Source organism: Monodon monoceros, unplaced genomic scaffold (genome assembly GCF_005190385.1).
Source record: "Monodon monoceros isolate NGI ecotype Baffin Bay Population unplaced genomic scaffold, NGI_Narwhal_1 Super_Scaffold_5, whole genome shotgun sequence".
In the NCBI taxonomy this organism is placed as follows: Eukaryota; Metazoa; Chordata; class Mammalia; order Artiodactyla; family Monodontidae; genus Monodon; species Monodon monoceros.
In genome coordinates, this window is record NW_021703782.1 from 90,804,904 (window position 1) to 90,821,174 (window position 16,271).

At 37.3% G+C, this 16,271-nt stretch overlaps 1 protein-coding gene across 5 annotated transcripts in view; it reads left to right on the forward strand.

The window, feature by feature from the left end:
- The window catches only part of MUSK (muscle associated receptor tyrosine kinase), a 91,271-nt gene extending 75,676 nt beyond the window's left edge, over positions 1–15,595 (forward strand). For 2 of the 5 annotated variants that reach the window (XM_029203080.1, XM_029203082.1), the window contains 6 exons: positions 2,836–3,099; positions 7,003–7,178; positions 11,485–11,686; positions 12,197–12,388; positions 13,562–13,710; positions 14,905–15,587. In XM_029203080.1, coding sequence (XP_029058913.1) covers positions 2,836–3,099; positions 7,003–7,178; positions 11,485–11,686; positions 12,197–12,388; positions 13,562–13,710; positions 14,905–15,587 — 1,666 coding nt within the window. Of the gene's footprint in view, positions 1–2,835; positions 3,100–7,002; positions 7,179–7,847; positions 7,872–11,484; positions 11,687–12,196; positions 12,389–13,561; positions 13,711–14,904 lie in introns of all 5 variants that reach the window. The other 3 variants (XM_029203083.1, XM_029203084.1, XM_029203081.1) reach the window with 2 other exon arrangements.
- Positions 15,596–16,271: the final 676 nt, after the last annotated feature.

Consider the following 16,271-nt stretch of genomic DNA (forward strand, 5'->3'; position numbering starts at 1 on the left):
TGTGTGTGTGTGTGTGTGTGTGTGTGTGTGTGTGTGTGTGTGTGTGTAGTAAAAGGGAAATTAAAATACAGGCCACCCGCAGAAGACATGCCATCTTTCATTCGTACACTGTTCAGCACTTGTGTCCTCCCTATGTATTTTTAAACCACTCACTCTATTCCTGTATATATATATTTGGTACTATATATCCCTTACCTAGTGGGGCTAATCCAAGCAAAGATATACTACCAAAGCTAAGTCTTTAATGCTCCCAGAACATCACAGAGACAGAGAAAATTAATAAGAACCATATACTTTGTATCTGTATGGTTTTTCCCAGCATGCAAAGGGTTTTCACAGGCTAGTTATCTTCAAGCTGGTAGGAAGACAAATCAAAATTAAAACCAAGATCTTCTCATTTCTATTCAAAACCTATTCTGCTTTTTCTTTTTTTCTTTTGCATTATATAGTTAATGTTCAAAAATCAGTGAGGACTCCATACTATTAATTCACATTGAGGTTGTTCTAAAGATTTTTCCAGGGCTTTTTAAAAGAGAAGCAGCAGAGACTCAGAAAAAAAGAATTGGTTTTTTATTTATTTATTTTTTTAAAGAATTGGTTCTTAATTTATTATTAATAATCCTTATCTCTGAGGCTATTTTCATTTTTTCTTTTGTGTAATTTTTCTTAGTTTCCAATGTTTTCTTTTAAATGTTTTTTGCTTATGTAATTAAAGAAAAAATCATGAATTTTTTAAATTAAAAATATTCATGGAAAAATAAAGAAGTGTCATTCAATAGTTAACACATGACAGTGCAACATGGATGAATAGTTCTCAGCTCAGAGACACTAGGAGAAATATTCAACTTTTACATGATATAGTTTTTAATAAATTTATGTATTTATTATTTATATTTGGCTGTGTTGGGTCTTCGTTGCTGCGCGGACTTTCTCTAGTTGCGGCGAGCGGGGGCTACTCTTCGTTGCGGTACGCGGGCTTCTCATTGCCGCGGCTTCTCTCGTTGCAGAGCATGGGCTCTAGGCACACGGGCTTCAGTAGTTGTGGCTCACGGGTTCTAGAGCACAGGCTCAGTAATTGTGGTGCACGGGCTTAGTTGCTCCGCGACATGTGGGATCTTCCCGGACCAGGGCTTGAACCCGTGTCCCCTGCACTGGCAGGTGGATTCTTAACCACTGCACCACCAGGGAAGTCCCCATAGTTTTTTTCTAAGTGAAAAGAGTCACACCTGCTCTTATCCATCCTCTCTTTTTATGGAAGGATTATCAGTATGTGTGATCATTTTGTAAGCCAGTTTGGGGTATTTCTAATTGTTAGGTATTATTATTCAGTTTCTTAAAGCACAGTATCCTTGCTTCTCTAGAACTTTCTTAGTGTCAGCATACCCTGAGTTCCCTCAGAGGTTGAGTCATGAGCTATTTCTCTGGGTGTTTTCTCAACCCTATAGGGCCCAAGTTTTCATGGGAGTTTTGCATTTTCTTATTCAAGGCGTTCATTTAAAAAATCCCCAATGAATTACAGGTAATGCAATAAAATTCATGTTGACTAATTAGTAGAATGCTAGTTAGAATTAGAGAATGATTCTATGTTACAAAACATCATTTTAAAATATAGTATTTCACGGAAGTTCATTGTTTTACCTGAATGAGTTGTATCTCATTTAATAGATTTGCTTCAAAGACCAGTCAATGATGTTTCTAATCACCTTTTCAAATTCAAATGGGGTCTGTTAGCAACTTAAACAATCCCCACAAATTCCAATTTGTTTAATTTTCTTTCCTTGAAATCCTTTATATATAGATAATAAAATGCTAAATTCCAACAGATGTACAAATCTAAATGAGAGTGCAACTTGAATTTGCTGTCATTGTTAATGAGATATCTGATGGAAGGCATAAGGGTATATTGAGACCATTACAGTGCCTGCACATAATAAGTGCTCAATAAACATCTGTCAGGTGAGTATAGGAGTTATTATAATTCCCAGCATTGCATTAAGGAAGCAGTGGATATGTGGAGGGAGTACCAGCTGCGTTTTCCATTTTTCTTATTGTCCTCTTCAACTGTTATAGCAGATTAGCTTTTAATCTTATTGCTGTGCTAACACTTATATTACCCATGAACACACAATAACCTGGGTTCAGGATAATTACTTACATCACTTTACAGATTAGAACACTGTCAGAGACCAGATGACTCTCCCCAAGACATGTGGTAAGAAAATAGCAAAAGTGAAGATGCTACTTAGGTCCTCTGAGAGCCATAGCCAATGCTTTCTCCTTCCTGTGTGGCTTTCTTCTTCTTCTTTAATGGAATGCTGGGAAGATGTGTGAGTGAGAGGATCTGATTTTTGGAAGATGTACCACAAAATTCAAATCATTAATTATCATAACGTTTAAATAAACTGTGTTCATCAAGCTGCAAGCTCTTTGGATCAGAGCAATTACTACGTTCAGTCACTTATTAATCATGATGATGAATATATATTTTAGACGTATTTACTTGCTATGTACGCTTATATGTAACAAATGTGGAGTTAAATTTTATTTATGATGGAAACAATAAAAATTCTCCCATCCGTTCTGGCCTTGAGCGTTTCCAAAGCTTTCCACATCCATTATCACATTTGATCCTCTTCATAGCCCTCTGGAGTAGCTAGAGGTAATATAATTGCTGCTGGAAATGAAGACAATATTCAGATGGAACGTTTCAACCAATTTGCTGGTGCAATCTTCTATTTCTGTGATGCAGATGTGGAAATGGAAAACAAACAAAAAGGCAGATGGAATGCTAAGAAATAGCATGTGATCAGGAATGTTTTTCACTGCTTCTTTCAGTAAACCACAGGAAGATAACAAAGGCTACTGCGCCGAGTACAGAGGGGAGGTGTGTAATGCTGTCCTGGCAAAAGATGCTCTTGTTTTCTTCAACAACTCCTACGCAGACCCTGAGGAGGCCCAAGAACTACTGGTCCACACTGCCTGGATTGAACTGAAAGCAGTGAGCCCATTCTGCCGGCCGGCTGCTGAAGCTTTACTGTGTAACCACATCTTCCAAGAATGTAACCCTGGGGTGGCACCTACTCCTACACCCATTTGCAGGTAAAATTTACAAAATAAATAAATGGGGAAGTTCTGTTTGTCTGTCTGCCAACAAGGAAAGTTTTCAAAAGAGGAAGTTGTTAGGTGTAAGAGTAAAGGCAAAAGCTGGCTTTTGTCCAAAATATAAGGTAACTAATTGGACAAAATTCCTACCATGTGAATCACTGGGGATACCCTATTATACAAGGGCTCTAAGTTAGAAAATGTCATAAAAGATATAATATTCTATTACATTTGTTATTGTTCACATTATTATCATATTCATAAACATCCCTGCTTTCTAGGAAGTGAAAAACAAAATCCCAAACTAATATGGACCTCATTAGTAAGCCAAGATAGAGAAAATAAAGGCTACATATCCAGTATTTCAGCATTATTAGCCAATAAATATGAGATCTTGGTAAGCATGTCAGAATATTAAAATACATTCCACCCAATATTCTAATTTATGTATTGACACTCTTGTGTCATGGGGGTGGAAGGAGTAGAAACAGTTATAAAACAGATATTTCTTGAAAACCCCCTACTCTTTAAACACTGAAATTTATAAACCCACTTTCAATAGAATTATCTTTGCCTTTATTTACTTCTTGTGTAGAAAAGACAGGAATCAATGTAGCTTTTGAGCTAAATGGAACAAAGTTCAAATACTGTTTTGTACTGCTTTCTAGATGCACTGACATATGACCTCAGCTAAACTTCAGTTTCCTCGTCTGCAATAGAGCTGAGAGGATTAAAGGATAAATTGTACCCAGGGTATATATTAGAAACTGGATGGATACTGTTTGCTTTTCAAGAAAACACATGAAGACTACCAACACAGCACATTTCCAACTGTTTTGATAAAACCAGGAACTATTTAAATATTGAAATAGTTTTAAGGCATTCTATTTAGTATAAAAGGACTACAGAGGTCATTAAAATAGAGTGCTCCATTCTTCAACTTACTGCAAATTTTGAGGGTTTGGAGACATTTTAAGACTAATATAGGGACTTCCCTGGCGGTCCAGTGGTTAAGACTTCACCTTCCAACGCAGGGGGTGCGGGTTTGATCCCTGGTCAGGGAGCTAAGATCCCACATGCCTCTCGGCCCCAAAACCAAAACATAAAACACAAGCAATATTGTAACAAATCCAATAAAAACTTAAAAAATGGTCCACATCAAAAAAAATCTTAAAAAAAATTACTTAAGACATATACTTTGTTGTTTCTTCACTTAAGATTATATTTTCATCAGACATGACATCTAAGTATCTTTTGAGGAACAATGAGAATTAAAATTGAATTGTATCTTCATATGCTAGCACAAAATAAATTTATTGAGTAATTTCCCAACATCTATGCCCTAGATCAGTTTACATGCATAGGCCACAGATGTTCTTTCTCAAGATTGAAAATAATTTGTTTTTTGAGAAAAAAAATCCCATTCACTGAGATTTCAAATTTATTAGAATAGCATAGTTAATTAACTCTTAAATCTGTGAGCCATTTGTAGTGTACTTAAATTTTTTCTTAATTCCAGCTGTTATTTAAACAAGTATTTTTTTAAATTAATTAATTAATTAATTTTTGGCTGCATTGGGTCTTCATTGCTGTGCACAGGCTTTCTCTAGTTGTGGCGAGAGGGGCTACTCTTTGTTGTGGTGCACAGGCTTCTCACTGCAGTGGCTTCTCTTGTTGTGGAGCATGGGCTCTAGGCATGCAGGCTTCAGTAGTGTGGCATGCGGGCTCAGTAGTTGTGGCACACGGGCTTAGTTGCTCCGCAGCATGTGGGATCTTGCTCGACCAGGGCTCAAACCTGTGTCCCCTGCGTTTGCAGACAGATTCTTCACCACTGTGCCACCAGGGAAGTCCCTGAGTATTTTTTTTTAATCTGAAAATTGTTTCTACTTTTTTAATCCTTGTAAACAATTTATTCACTTTGGGGTTGAAAAATATAGTCTAGAAATTTTCACATTTTTATACTTCATTAAGGTTTTCTTTTCTCTTATATATAATCAATAACTGTTTAAAAAATTAGACATTTAAAAAGACTTGGGAGTAGATTTCTCTTCATTATTTTCTTTCCTATAAAAAGAATGGATAATATGATTTCATCATCAGACTTATGTCCTTTTTATTTTAAGAATTTTTCTTATAGTATACCTCTGAGTATTTTTCTATTTTTTTATGTGTTCTAGTTTCTTGTTGGGAAACATTGTTATTTGTACTTTGAATTTCTTGCTTGCTTCTCCCTCTCAGTTATCTCCTTACTCACTATTTTCATCTTTCTTTCTGCATTCAGTTAGAACTTCTAAAGTTTTCCCCTATTATTTGTTCAATATCTTGCTGTGCCGTTTCTTTCTCAATGAAGATTTCACTTGTTTCAGTGAAACAAAGTTGTTTTCACTTCTTTGTGGTATTTATTTTCTTCAGTCACTACCATGTTTAACTTAACCTAGTTTTCACTCTATTTTCCATTTCATCTTGATTTTTTTCCCCGTGAAAAACTCTTCTCTAGAGGCCATGCTTCAGTGCATGTCAATGAAAACAAAACAATTTTTTAAATTCTCTAACGTGTCTTTTCCACGTATAATAAAAAATAATTTTCCCAGGTATTTGCTTTCTCCACATAATGTGGGCTAAAAATTTCTCTCATATGTCCCATATTGCTTTTGCACAGTTTAACTGTAACATCTGAATGCAGAAAGATTTGCTTATATGACCCAAGGATGGGACCAGGCATAAGAAGAAGCAAGCCAAACAATGTTTCTCCAGTTCTTCAGAGTCTCAGAAGCCTAAAAGCCCCATTGTTCCCTCTTCCTTTGCAGACATATTAAGAATCTACATTCCATCGTTGTACTCATGACTCCCATTATATCCCCTCACATTAGTATGCACAGCCCTTTTATTCTGCACATGCTCAGTTGGTCCATATTGGCAAGTGGTTGCCTGGGAAAGCAGGAGTGTAGGCATGAGTAGTAAAAAATATATATACATGTATATATAACTACACTTACACACAAATGTACACACTCACACAAAATTTCCTCCTCTTTTATACTTCATATATTGAATGAATGACATTACTATTATTATCCTTAATTTCTTTAATTATCTTTAATTTCCTCTTATTATGAATCCCAAATATCTTAATTTGGAACTAACTTGATTTTTCCTATGTAGTCTATCCTATTTCCTATAAGATAAGCTTGAACAATGATTAATCCACAAAATTCTAATTAGTCCAACTAGTCTACCTAATCTTTCTTCAGCCTTTTCACTCAGTACAACAGAGATGAACATTGCAGCTTCATATTCACACAGACCTTACTCTAGCTTTCTCAGATGAAAGCACACACAGCAATGGGATAGGACTCAGCTTCTCCAAGGGTAGGGCTGGGTAAGGACTCCCAAGCCCTCCTATAACCTTTCAGGAAGGTGATACTGTTCTGTTTTAGGGAACAAAGCACACAGAGACACGGACTGTGTTCCTCAGGCCCTGCCCATTAGCCCTGAGATTACAGAAGAACCTCCCAGGCTGGAGACTGCTTGACAATGATCTTTTAAAGCTCTGCGTACCTTGTTTCTGTACCTTTGTAGTTACTTTAATATGAAGTTAAGAGAAAACATATCTGGGATTCCTAATCCATTACCTTTGGAACTTGAACATTCTTTTCCCCAGTAGCATTAGTGATGTTTTAAAAACAAAACAAGACAGCATTTCATCTCATGGGATAATATACTATATATTTCATAACTTCTCACATTATTTACAATAAAAGGATCTTTACAAAAACACTTTTGCAAGAAAAAACAGGGTACTATGATGATGTTTTGAAAATATGGGATTTAGGCTCCGCCACCAATTTGGCTTCAACGTGCTATGATTCATCAAATTTTGTTCTCCCTAAATTATTTTAGGGAATACTGCCTGGCAGTAAAGGAGCTCTTCTGTGCAAAAGAATGGCTAGCGGTGGAAGAAAAGACCCACAGGGGACTCTACAGATCTGGGATACATCTGCTCTCCATGCCGGACTGCAACAAACTCCCCAGCATGCACTGGGACCCCATGGCCTGTACCAGACTGCCATATTTAGGTAACAGAGTTCTCTCGAGACTTTGGAGGTTCAGAGAAATTTACTATTTTGAGGAAACTAAGGTGTGAATTTAAATCTCCTAATATTTCTAGGCATTTCCAATATTTTTTGAGTTCTGCCTTCCTTCCATACCCAATAACAGAATCCTATTGCTATCCTAATTGCACCGGTTAACATAAGGATTTATTCCATTTGTTCTAAAAGAAATTAAAGAGCACTTTTCGCTGCTGCTTGAGATCTTACCTTAATTCATAAGCAGATCTTATGAGAGCTCATAACATTTTATTGAATGTGCAGAGAAACGGCTAAGAAACTTCATATTTTGTCAGGGGAGTGGAATAAAAGCATAAAGTCCTCTTTCTTACCCAAGGAAGCAGAATTTTCAGCATGCAAAAATAAGCCATATGTTTGCAAATGCTGATCTCACAAAACAAAGCTGAATGGCTGCATGTTGCTTTAATGAACTTCATCTGTAAGGAACTATGTGGTGAGCCCTAACAGCTGTTTTAATTTCAAAGATGCAATCCTTTCCCATTTGAATGCGAAGAATGTTTTCCCATTGTATATTAAAAAGCTGAAAGAGAACTTGCATTTCTTAGCACTCTCTCACAGAACACAGGAGCTATCTGGATGTTCACTTAAAACACATTTTTATCCTTTCCCCTTCAGATTATAAAAAAGAAAACCTAACAAGTAAGTAATTTTGTTTGTGCCCTTGAAACGTTATGTGTATGTAACTGGATTCATGCATGCATATTTACACCCATATTTCATGATATCCAGAACGGGATGTACGGTCCCTCTCAAAGTCTTTTCACTATACTCACCCAGGGTAGAATATGAAGGAAGATCATCAGAGATCCCAGTTTATAGCTTCTAATTAGGCCATGGAGAGCACCATATTTAGTGAATGATGCAAATCCCATCTCCTACCTCAAGGTTACTAAGTTGCTTTATCCCTTCTATGGCTATAAAATAAGCCAATTTAAAATATCACCTTTTGATTTTGCATTCATGATTTTTGTATCATCTGATAGTATAAAGTTTACAGGGTCAAATCAAATGGTTTTAAAAGGGTGATCTCAAAATCTCTAGGAAAGAATTCAAGAAGGTTGCTTGAAAAGGGGTGTCCTAGAAACTAACGTGTATCAGATGGTACGTTAAGCCTATCAGAATGCAGAAATCTTCAGAATGAAATTAGAAATTTTTTTCATGTCGACTAACTTCCTCTGATTTTCATGTTCAAGGCTCAAATCATATTCATTTCTTGGGCTAGATATTCCAGGCCTAATTGTTTCTGCACTTGGCTAAATGCCAGGGCTTGATCTTACCAGCTTACTTAAAGGACTAAGACTTAGAATATTGAAAGAAAGAATGCTACTGGTCACAACTGAATCACTCAGAGCTAGGAAACAAGAACAGCTTTGGAAAACCCTAAAAATCTATTATTCTGGAAGCCTGTCAAATTGTCATTCCCAACTTGAAAGAATGAAAAAGAAATGTTTCAATTCTTTGTCACAGAAGCAACCAAAGTTAACTTTGATCGGACTCTTAATTGATGACTGTGATGTTTGTTATCCTTTGTTTACTCATTCATCCATTCATTGAGGGTTTACTGTATGAAAGGTGCTGACCTTCAATCCTAGATTAGACAGAAATAAGACACACAAAAGCATCCAGATTTCTGCCTTCTACATTGATTATAAGAAATTGCGAGCAGCATAGATTAGCTAAATCATTTTATGAAATCTTTGCTATATGTAAGAAAATGAACTCCAGATGTCATAAACTGATCATTTCATCTGACCATATGGTGAGGAATGTCTAAAATTGTTCCCTGAGTTAAATACAATTATCAAAGAAATTGGCTTTAGCTCTTCAGGTAGGTCGATCGTTGAACAGAGAAGTCAACCTTATTAGGTAGACTGTCTCATATTCTGTGGGAGTGTGTAAAGCCCTCAAATATTTCTTGGAGAGTCTCTTGAATTCTGAGTAAACTCTAAAGGATATTACCAGTTCACTTTGAAGGGTGATGGAAGATTTCTTTTAATCATTAGTTTATCTTTTGGATATTTCCTTCTTGCTTCCCTTCTCCCTGTCTTTTAATGATTGCTCCTACTTTCATATTAGCATTAAGTTTAGCTCTCCAATTTAAGCCCCCCTCCCCACTCATCTTGGATTGATTTTTTTTAAATCTTCGAATGACTCAGTCCACAGAAAGTCAGAGCAGCTTTCAAACCATCACAGCGGAGCCTGGGAAGTCTGTTACATCCACCACTGCTGTGATGCTTGATGAGAAATGCTGTCATTGGTCCTGCACGAATGTTTTACTGCTGTGCTAATATTCTTCTAGTTCCAGGTGCCTGCTTGAGTCACAGGGGTAACCAAACTTGGTCTCCACAGGCTTCAAAACCACTTGCTTAGCCACTGGTGCTCAGGGCATAATCACCGCTTCCATGCCTAGACTAAGAAGTCATACGTAGGCATCCCTTATAATCTCTGCTTTTACGTGTCCTATTTCAAATGGCTTCAGGCATCCCTGCAATGAAAGTTTTCCTTTGACTCTGTGATGTGTTATAATAATATAGTTCCTTCTATGAAATCTTTGACTATATTGCAGTCAAGTTCTAATATTTCATTTAGGATCTTTTAAACCTATGCTCTATAATCTGCACTTTTCTTTTGTGCTAACCCTGTCAGGTTGTGATATTAGTATTATAATAGCTTGCTAAAACAATCTGAAAGATTTTTCTCTTACTGGAATATATTATAAAACTGTGAAAATTGTATCTCTTCCAATACTGAAAGAATATAACCATAATTCTATAATGACTTAAACTTCCTGGTTATGGCTAGTTTCAGACTTTCTGATTCTTCAAATTTGGTAATTAATGTGCTCCTACAATTTTCCTTAAGATTTTAAAAATGTAACTCCATAGTTATATATTATTTCATTTTTATTGACCTTTGAGTCTATTGTTAAAATGACTCTATCATTCCTAATTTTGTATGTTTGTGCCTTTCTTTTCATTTTAAAATTAAAATGTCACTGATTAGACTATCTTGTAAATATTTATCAGAAAAACTATTGACCTATTTTTAAATTCTATCATTTGTGCTATGTGTATTCTAACTTATTAATTTCTGCTTGTACATGGCTGTTACTATATCACCTGTTTTCCTTTGTTTTCTGTAGATTTTGTTTATTTTCCAAAGTCTTGAATTAAATATCTAGCTCATTCACTTCATTCATTTTATCAAATGGAAGAAGATAATGCTATGAGTTTATCACTGAACACATCTTTGGCCAAATCTCATCAACACTTCTAGGAAGTTATTTTGTCATCTGTAACTATGGCTACTTTCTACTCTTTGATTGAAAGGTTATTAAAATGTTTCTTTTTTGAATGTCTTATTGGATTTTATTTAATCTATTATTAATTGCATTTTGATCAAAGAATAGATCTGCATAATTTCTTCTTTTGAAATTTACTGAGATTCATCTTTGTGACCTGACAAAAAAGACCGTGTCTGTCAGTATCCCACAAATATTTGAAAATAAGCTTTATTCTGTCTTTTTAGGGTACAAAGTTTATTCTTCACTATTAAGACATTCTTGTTGATTATATTATTAAAATATTCCGTATCCATGTTTTTGTCTTTACTCAGTCAACTAAAAGGATTTAAAATATAATTCATAATGTTGTTTTAATAGATATACAATGGACGTTGCACCCTACAAACAGAGGGACGTTAGTATGACATCTTTTGGTTTCCAGCGGTAATACAGATTTTAACTTATTTGTATATCGCATTGACCTTTTTAATAGGAATTTGACAGGAGTTCAATTGTTAGATGAACTAACTTCCTCATTTCTGTCCTACTATTTCCATTTTCCATGTTCTTCCATTTAATTCTGTTTGTAAATCAACAAACCTCAGCTTTAGATAATCCTGACTTCAATTTCATAAAAATATTTTACTTAATAACTTAAGAATGTCCATGATTGTTGTCAGGTCATAAAAACTATGATGAGTGTAAAGACACTAGCCCAGGATTTGCATTTGTCTTGGAAAAAGTATTTCCTTTCTCTGAGTCTCATCTTTAAAATTCTATGATTCTGTAAGCTGGATTTACTTACAACTAGACTTCACTGGATTCTTACAATTGTGCTTTATAGATATATAACCAGGGAGAACCTGATACATTAGAACATAATCTTAAATTTAGTTTCCTGATTGCCTGAATACGAAAGTTGCTGCTTAAAAGTTTAAGAATGAGTGAAAATCTGTTGTTGACTTACAGCATTCCCACCAATGACGTCCTCAAAGCCGAGTGTGGACATTCCAAACGTGCCTCCCTCTTCCCTGTCTTCCTCCTCTGTCTCACCTACATACTCCATGACTGTAATAATCTCCATCATGTCCAGCTTTGCCATATTCGTGCTTCTTACCGTAACCACTCTTTATTGCTGCCGAAGACGAAAACAATGGAAAAATAAGAAAAGGTGAGATTCTAGTTTAAGTGAACCACGTGTAGTAACATTTTTAAAACGTTTACGTATTTGGTATTGAAGCTGGAGACGGGAGGAGGGGTATATATAACACTGCCACTTCCTTTATGACAGCCATTGCCTTGCTTTAACGGTAAGCAGCCCCACCATGATCTTTAAAAATGTCAGTGACTTGTTGCATAGGATCACATGTCCTAAGGTTAGTTTTTCACAGCAGATGGAATCTAAACCACGGTTTGGAAGAATATGGCCGTTCCTGCTCGCTGTCAGCCCCCTCAGCCCCACTGCCACTATCAGATTGGATAGTGACACAATTCCTGAAAAAAAGAATGTAACTTTAGGCTCCAAACCAAATTCTTCGTGGCTCTAAAATGGAAGGATCTTTGGTGAACTTAGCATAATTTGTTTCCCCCTAAACACCATGTCTCTTTAGAACCTAAGTCTGAGTACAAAGCTCTCACCTGGTCCTCAGCTCATTATTGATCTTACCTGTCTTACCTGCAGAGAATCAGCGGCTGTAACCCTCACTACTCTTCCTTCTGAACTCCTGCTAGACAGACTTCATCCCAACCCCATGTACCAGAGGATGCCACTTCTTTTGAATCCCAAATTGCTCAGCCTGGAGTATCCCAGGAATAACATCGAATATGTGAGAGATATTGGAGAGGGAGCATTTGGAAGGGTCTTTCAAGCAAGGTAAAGTTGCCCACGTTAAAAAAAAAAAAAAAAAAACTACCAACTGAAATACATTGTGTCTGAAAAGTTACCAGATATTAACTTGATTCTATGTAATATGTATAATAGTTATTATCAAATTAGTTCATTCTTCACATCATTCACCTTATTTTTATTGAGTACTGTACTTTGAATCTTGATACTTTTCCCCCTGCTGGAAAATAGGGTTGTGTATATGGAGAGAATCTTTATAAAGTGTTCCGATGATAAGCAATTAGCAAAGTTTAATCATATTTTCTTTTCGGAAGAGAATTTCGTTGTACATTTTAAATAATCATTTCTCACATTGCTTTTGGTAAATCCTTCTAAAATCTCTTCCATTTTCAATTGCTATAGTCTCCACTTCACTTAATGTTTACTTTGAAATAGTGTTTCAGTTTAAGAACTCAAAGCCTGACATGTATGGATATTAAATAGATGTTCACAGAATGGCAAGACAGAAAAAGGAAAAAAAAAATTACGCAAAAATGTCAGCCAACAATGAGCTCAAAAAACAAGTATGTATTAGGGCCAATGCTAGCCCAGTTAATGTCTTTGTGTGAGTTGGAATAAAATATCCTCTCTGCATGGATGTAGCTCCACAGACCCACAGCTGGGCCACAGAGTGTGGACTTGGTTTTAATCACCAATTGTTACTTTGGCCTGTTGCTCTTGGGTAGGATACAACCTTACTTCTACTCATAGTGGCCCTGGTATGGAGGTTACATGATTAATGAAAATCTCACACAAATACTTATTGGGAACCAAAAAATATGCAAGGCACCCTTTTAGGCTCTTTGGGGATATAAAGATGAATAAGTCATGGGTCCCTGCCTTCCAGGAATTTATATTCTGGCCAGAGATTAAGGGGTTAGGATGGTAATGATAATCCCATTGGATTTGGGCACTTTTGGTTTTCTGTTATTAATAAATAATGCATTTTTCAAACAATCTGTGTTGAAAATAACCCCAGTGATTTTTATTCATTGGCGTCAAGGAGCTTTAAGTGGGACCTGCCATTGGCATCTTACTTTGGTTCTGTGGCTCTGGGAAAGGCTGCATGAGTGTGGGGATGTGTATACATGGGTAGTTACCATGTGACTCTGTGTAATCTTCCTGATCTTTGATTTCTTGCTAAATAAATGTATCTCTCAGGGCTCCAGGCTTACTTCCCTATGAACCTTTCACAATGGTGGCAGTGAAGATGCTCAAAGAAGAAGCCTCGGCAGATATGCAAGCAGACTTTCAGAGGGAGGCAGCCCTCATGGCAGAATTTGATAATCCTAACATTGTGAAACTCTTAGGTATGAAAACATAAGTGAAGAAACGTATTGCATCAGAAAACAGAGGCTTGCCAAGTTTTTTCTCCTTCATACTTCACTTACATTTTTTCTTTCATTCCTTGATCAGAGAGATGTCTCTGTTCCTCCCCATAGAATATATTCTGTACTAGGGAGTAGACTATTTCATTAAATCACCTAAATTCAAAAAATTGAAGTTTTAAAAAACTTCTCAGAAAAATATTTTGCCTTTCCATTAATTCTTTTACCAATTTTGTATTTAATTTTTAATTTAATTTATATAGTACATTTAATATACAGATTGCTAAAGTCCCTGGAATTAAAAACTAACACCACAATAAACAAGCCAAGATAATAGTATTCTCATTTCTCTTCCTTTTTGAACAGACTTCTAACTTTTGCCTGAAAAAAAAATAGTTAATGATCTATTTTTATGCTGATATGAAATTGTGACCATCTGATCTAATATTTCAAGTTGTCCATTTCCCTCTCAAATACAGCAAGATTTTAAAATGAACAAATGTCTTCCTGGCACTAAATCTAAGACTCTTTATGTTAACATTTTGTTTCTTTCTGGAATGAACATTGTAAATTTACCTACATGTTTTACTGCAGTAACCTGAATACTTCATCTAAGATCTTGGATTGTTTTTGTGCTCCTTTCCAAATTTCATACAACAGCTTCCTTATCATCCTTCTTCAGAAAGGAAGCAGAAAGACAGAGCAATTGCATTACGTACTCAAAGCAAACATCCACTCATAAATTCATTCACCCAATATTTATGGAGTACTTGCTCGCCAGACACATGGTAGGTGTGTGGAATTTAAAGAAGACTTAAGATATAATCTCTAGTTTAAAGGGCTAAAATGTTGGGAAGAAACCTCAGCTAAATGGATGATTATAACAGGCAGGTAGATAGGATGCAGGATTAAGGATAAAGAATGACGGAAGGAAAATCTGATCCTGGAAAGGTCAGGAGCTGAAGCACCCCGTGAGGAGTGATAAATCAGTTGAATCTTAAAAGATAAATAGGAGATGTTTACACAAAGAAAGGGGGTCAGAGTTCGACTATGATGCCCTCAACAGAAAAGCAAGCCACCACATTTTCTGATTTGGTCATTTGCTTTCGGACAATTTTTTCCCACGTGTCACTTTAGAAACGCAACCTCTAACAGGAGGCCTTGTTTTGGTTCTAGGCGTGTGTGCAGTGGGGAAGCCCATGTGCCTGCTCTTTGAATACATGGCCTACGGGGACCTCAATGAGTTCCTCCGCAGCATGTCCCCTCACCCCGGACGCAGCCTCAGTCCCAGCGACCTGACCCGCGGGGCGCAGGCCTCCAGCCCCGGCCCGCCGCCCCTTTCCTGTGCCGAGCAGCTGTGCATCGCCAGGCAGGTGGCCGCCGGCATGGCCTACCTCTCCGAACGCAAGTTTGTCCACCGGGATTTGGCCACCAGGAACTGCCTTGTGGGTGAGAACATGGTGGTGAAAATCGCCGACTTTGGCCTCTCTAGAAACATCTACTCAGCTGACTACTACAAAGCCAACGAAAACGACGCCATCCCCATCCGTTGGATGCCCCCAGAGTCCATCTTCTACAACCGCTATACCACGGAGTCTGATGTGTGGGCCTACGGGGTGCTCCTGTGGGAGATCTTCTCCTACGGCCTGCAGCCCTACTACGGGATGGCCCACGAGGAGGTCATCTGCTACGTGCGGGACGGCAACATCCTCTCCTGCCCAGAGAACTGCCCCCTGGAACTGTACAATCTGATGCGTCTGTGTTGGAGCGAGCTGCCTGCAGACAGGCCCAGTTTCACCAGTATCCACCGAATCCTGGAACGCATGTGCGAGCGGGCAGAGGGGAGTGTGGGTGTCTGAGGTCGAAGGTGGGCAGGTAGAACTCTCCAGTCTCCTCTCGGACTCTAGGAGCCTGTGGAGTCCAACACCAGAGGCCCAAGGAGACCCAGATAGGAAATAATAGTAGCAGGCATGGGTACCATGCTGTTTGTTTCTCAGAAAAGAAAAAAAAAAAGACAGGGCAGAACTCCTGGGGTGGGTGGAAAGTGGGTGATGGGAAAGGCAGGGGAGGAAAAATGTCAGATAATTGGAGATAACTACTCTTCCTCATGGGGAAAGTTTGTATTATAGACTGTACAGGAAAGCATGTCATCCTGTTCAGTTCCTGAATTAGCTGGCAGCAGAGTAAGACTCTGCTGGATTAAATTTTGATACAAAATGCAGCTGAGAGCTCCATTTTTAATGGAGTTCATCCTCGTCCATTAGGAAAGTAGCATATCTTCCTGTAAGAAGTTTAGCTCAAGCACAGAAAACTACAAAGAAGGGAAAACCATTTATCGTCTCCTCACCCAAAGACGGGTGTTGGTTTTTTATTCAATATTTCTTGAGTTTAACGCACACTTTTATATTTGTTCGTATTCTACAGAGTTGTGGCTTACTTTATTGATAGAAGGTTTCCAAGGAATAAAATGATAAATCAGCAAGGCTATATTCTTACTGTGATAAGAAATAAGTTCCCTTTTCCTGTCTTTGTGCTTCTTCTTT